This window comes from Cryptomeria japonica, chromosome 6 (genome assembly GCF_030272615.1).
Source record: "Cryptomeria japonica chromosome 6, Sugi_1.0, whole genome shotgun sequence".
Lineage (NCBI taxonomy): Eukaryota > Viridiplantae > Streptophyta > Pinopsida > Cupressales > Cupressaceae > Cryptomeria > Cryptomeria japonica.
The window spans coordinates 672,995,761-672,999,733 of record NC_081410.1 but is presented as its reverse complement, the minus strand read 5'-3'; the positions used below and the strand labels follow the sequence as shown (position 1 = coordinate 672,999,733).

General features: G+C 33.7%; 1 protein-coding gene across 1 annotated transcript; it reads left to right on the top strand.

The window, feature by feature from the left end:
- The first annotated feature begins 240 nt into the window (after nucleotides 1-240).
- Nucleotides 241-1,392, top strand: LOC131876784 (G-type lectin S-receptor-like serine/threonine-protein kinase At2g19130). Its single transcript, XM_059222271.1, has one exon. The coding sequence runs from the start codon at nucleotides 241-243 to the stop codon at nucleotides 1,390-1,392; it is 1,152 nt and encodes a 383-aa protein (XP_059078254.1).
- The last annotated feature ends 2,581 nt before the right edge of the window (nucleotides 1,393-3,973 follow it).

The following is a 3,973-nucleotide window of genomic DNA, read 5'->3' as shown; positions in this document are numbered from 1 at the left end:
CAATATTGTTGTTTATTGCTATCCATTTTCACCATATACACCATCAATGGCAGTGGGAGTGATACAACGGATGGTTTCCTCCAAATCAGTAATTATACCTTGTCTGATCAAGAAGCTATTCAAAATACCCCCGAGTCGACTCCACTAGTATGCAAAACTGCTTGCCTCAACAATTGCTCCTGCACCGCCTTTGCTTTCGCTGATTCTAATTGTAAATTGTGGTTTGGCGATCTGTTAAGCATGCGGACTAAAGCCAGTTCATCTGGTGGCCAGCCCTTGTTCATTCGATTGGCTGCTTCCGATGCGTCACAGTTGTCAGCTCATGCAGGAAGAAGCAGCAGCAGAGTACTTGTGCTCTCCATCTCAATTCCTTTGGGCATTCTGTTTATCGGTGCATGGTTGTTTATTCAGCGCAGGCGCAAGAGACTCCTTCAGAATGTCGAGGAGTACGACACTCCGACATCGCTCACAACATTCACCTACAAAGAGCTCAAAATTGCAAGCAACAATTTCGCTCATAAGTTGGGAAAGGGAGCATTTGGCTCTGTCTTTAAGGCAACTCTGCGAGACAACACACTTGTAGCCGTGAAAAGATTAGAGGGTTCCGCACAAGCAGAAAAGCAATTCCGTGCAGAAATAAGCACCATTGGAAACATACATCATGTGAATTTGGTGGGACTCCGGGGATTTTGCGTGGAGGGGTCTAAAAGAATGCTTGTTTACGAGTACATGCAAAATGGGTCTCTCAATTCTTTCTTGTGCCGCAGATCCAAAGAAGGCGGCAAGGTGCTGGATTGGAATACCAGATTCAGAATCGCTTTGGGCACTGCAAGAGGGTTACTTTATCTCCACGATGAATGCAGAGATCGCATCATCCATTGTGATATCAAACCAGAAAATATTCTTCTAGACACGGATTTCTATCCAAAAGTGGCTGATTTTGGGCTGGCAAAGCTTGTTGGCAGAGATTTCAGCAGAGTGCTGACAACAGCAAGAGGAACAAGGGGTTATTTGGCTCCCGAGTGGCTGACCGGCTTGCCAATAACAGTGAAGGTGGATGTATACAGCTTCGGCATGACCCTGCTCGAAATAATCTCAGGCCGACGAAATAGTGATTTGAGTGTGCAGGAATCTCAACGCTATTTTCCGACTTGGGCAGCAGCTCAAATTCTCAAAGGAAACACCATGGGTCTTGTGGATGAAAGGATTGCAGACATGGCAGATGTTGAAGAGGTGAGAAGAGCAGCTATGGTAAGCATTCTGTGCATTCAAAAGGATGAGAATGGGAGGCCAAGCATGGCTCAAGTTGTGCGGATATTGGAAGGCAAATCAGATGGTGACGTGGAGCAATATGAGAGGTCTCTGCAACGCTGGTCGATGATCATTCAGTAGAATAAATTCGAACCCGATGCGGTTGTTTATTGCTGAATTTTCCTCCCATCAAAATTGGCGTGGAACAATATGAGACGTGGTTAGTAGAAATTCCTAGTAGTTATTATCTAAATATATTATAAAGACGAAGTATAATAAGTAGTGAGTACTGTATTACTTATAAGAAGTTAAATATTACTATTAATTAGTTTAAATATTGGAAGGTTCTGAGTATATTAATTTGGGAGAGGCCCGAATTAAATAGTGAAAGATTATTTTATAGTGTAAATTATTATATTTTGATTGTTAATAATAAATGATATCATATTATAGTTGTAAATTGTTTGGGATTTTATTTTCAAATAAAGAGGTCTTTTTTTTTAAATTTGTGATTTCATTTTTAATTCTTACAAAAATATGAAATGAGAATGGAAAAAGAATTGGTGAGAATTTATGTTTGTCTACTTTATGAGAATTGAAAAATAGAAATTTGTATTTAATACATTAATTATGATTTAAACAATGATGACAAGAAAGAAATGAAATAATGTAATATCATCATTTAATCACATTTGTTTACTATGTATGATGTCTTATGAAAGATTGAATTGTTCTCATCCATTGTTACTCTTGTTGTTATCGTAATCAACCGCCCTTATAAGTATTCTACATCTTAACACTTAGCTTGTTGACACATCCAATGTTTTTCGTTATGGCATAGGTATTGATGTTTCTTATATCTATAAATAACCGTCCGAACTAAAGTCGTAGTAACAATGTTAGTGGGAGGCTTAGGCCTACTTTGTTAAGATTATTGTTGCATCCTCGTGTAACTTATTGAACAATTCAAAAATTCCCCTACTAATTTGTTTAAGAACACATGATCCTTTCCTCTACAATTATGAGTTCAATTCCCATCTTGTCATTTTGTAGATAAATAACATTTTTAAGAATATTTTCATAATAACCCAGCCTATTAGAGAAGAAAGAGGCTATAGCTTTAATTTATGTAATATACTTTCAGAGATTTATGTTGTTATCATGTGTTGGAGAAAAACAAAATATTTATATTTTTTATTTTCTTAAATTATTTTACATTTAGCTTGGACCTTATCTAAAAATATGCTATCTTAGTACTTAAATTCAAATTATTTTGCACACAAGTTTTGATTAATTAAATTTAAATTATTTTGCAGACAAGTTCTAATTAATTAAATTTAAATTATTTTGCACACAAGTTAACAAAATTTAGAATATTCATTAGTTTTTAGTCATATTAGTTCTATTTGTAATATAGAAAAAAGTCACAATTTTAAACTTGTAAATAAAATAAAATGAGTGAGAGAATTAGAAGGGATGTATATGTTTATAAAAATTAGAATTGTCTAAATGACAAACTAGATGCAAAAATAGAAATAAAAAATATGAAGAACTTGTTACCAAAAGATGGAGCTCATTGTCTAGGATGGTATTGAAATCCATAAACTATCATATAATGTGTTGTAGTTCTTTGTACATGTTTTCATCTTAATTTCATGTTGTTATCCAAAAAAATTATAAAATCCAAATTAAAGTAAGTAGATTTCCTATATATATATATATGTGTGTGTGTGTGTGTGTGTATGTTATTTTATTTTATTTATTTTAAAATTACATATTTGATTTATATATTTATATATATACATTTAATTATTTAATTAGTTTTTCAATTTGAGTGTTTAGTGTTAAGGTTTATTTGTTAGTTCTTTTTTAGTTTAATGTCTTTTATTTTAATTATTTCTTCCACCTTTGGCCTTTTAATCCTATTTTGGTTGTTTTAATTTATTCCTATTGTGGTTGTTCTTTTTTATTTTTTGTTTTATTTTTTTTATTTATTTTTAGTCTTGTCTTTCCTATTTAGTGCCTTTTCTTTCTAGGACTTCTTTTTTTTTGTTTGTGTGTTGTCATTCTTGTACTGCTCTCTCTCTCTCTCTCTCTCTCTCTCTCTCTCTCTCTCTCTCTCTCTCTCTCTCTCTCTCTCTCTCTCTCTCTCTCTCTCTCAACCTACTCTCTCTATTTAGTTGGTTTAATTTGCAACTTTTTCTATTTTCTCCCTATGCTCTCTTATCATCCCGATGATGGATCATGGAGTGTGATCCAAAACGTTTTGTTTTTTTTAAGGCCAAAAAACTCACACAATCAAATCCAGAAGCACATTAAAAAAAAATCCAAATTCTTCATTAGATTTTAAACCCATACATGTGCACAATAGGAAATGTGAATAATGATTTAAGTAGAAAACCATATAATGTTGTGCAAATTCACATTTGATGAGGATCTCTAAATAAAAAAAATTAGTTGAGAAGAGAGAAATGTTGGGGTTTCTCAAGAGCTTTCCATAGATGTTCAAGTCTCTATTTTGGTATTTTGATCTCCACTCGAATGTTAAACTATCACTTTACTTGTGGTTTAATAATATTAGCTAGAGCCTATTTTACAATTCGCCCCAATCAAGTTGTGGCATGTATGGTGTAAGTCAGACTAATTGAGTGTTCTTCACTAAAGTAAACATTTAGTTGAATGTAGCTATGTGCAAGGATTTTGGCCAAGAAATGCTACTACC

Coding starts and splice junctions, on each gene's coding strand:
- LOC131876784 (XM_059222271.1), top strand. CDS start 241: ATGCGGACTAAAGCCAGTTCATCTGGTGGCCAGCCCTTGTTCATTCGA.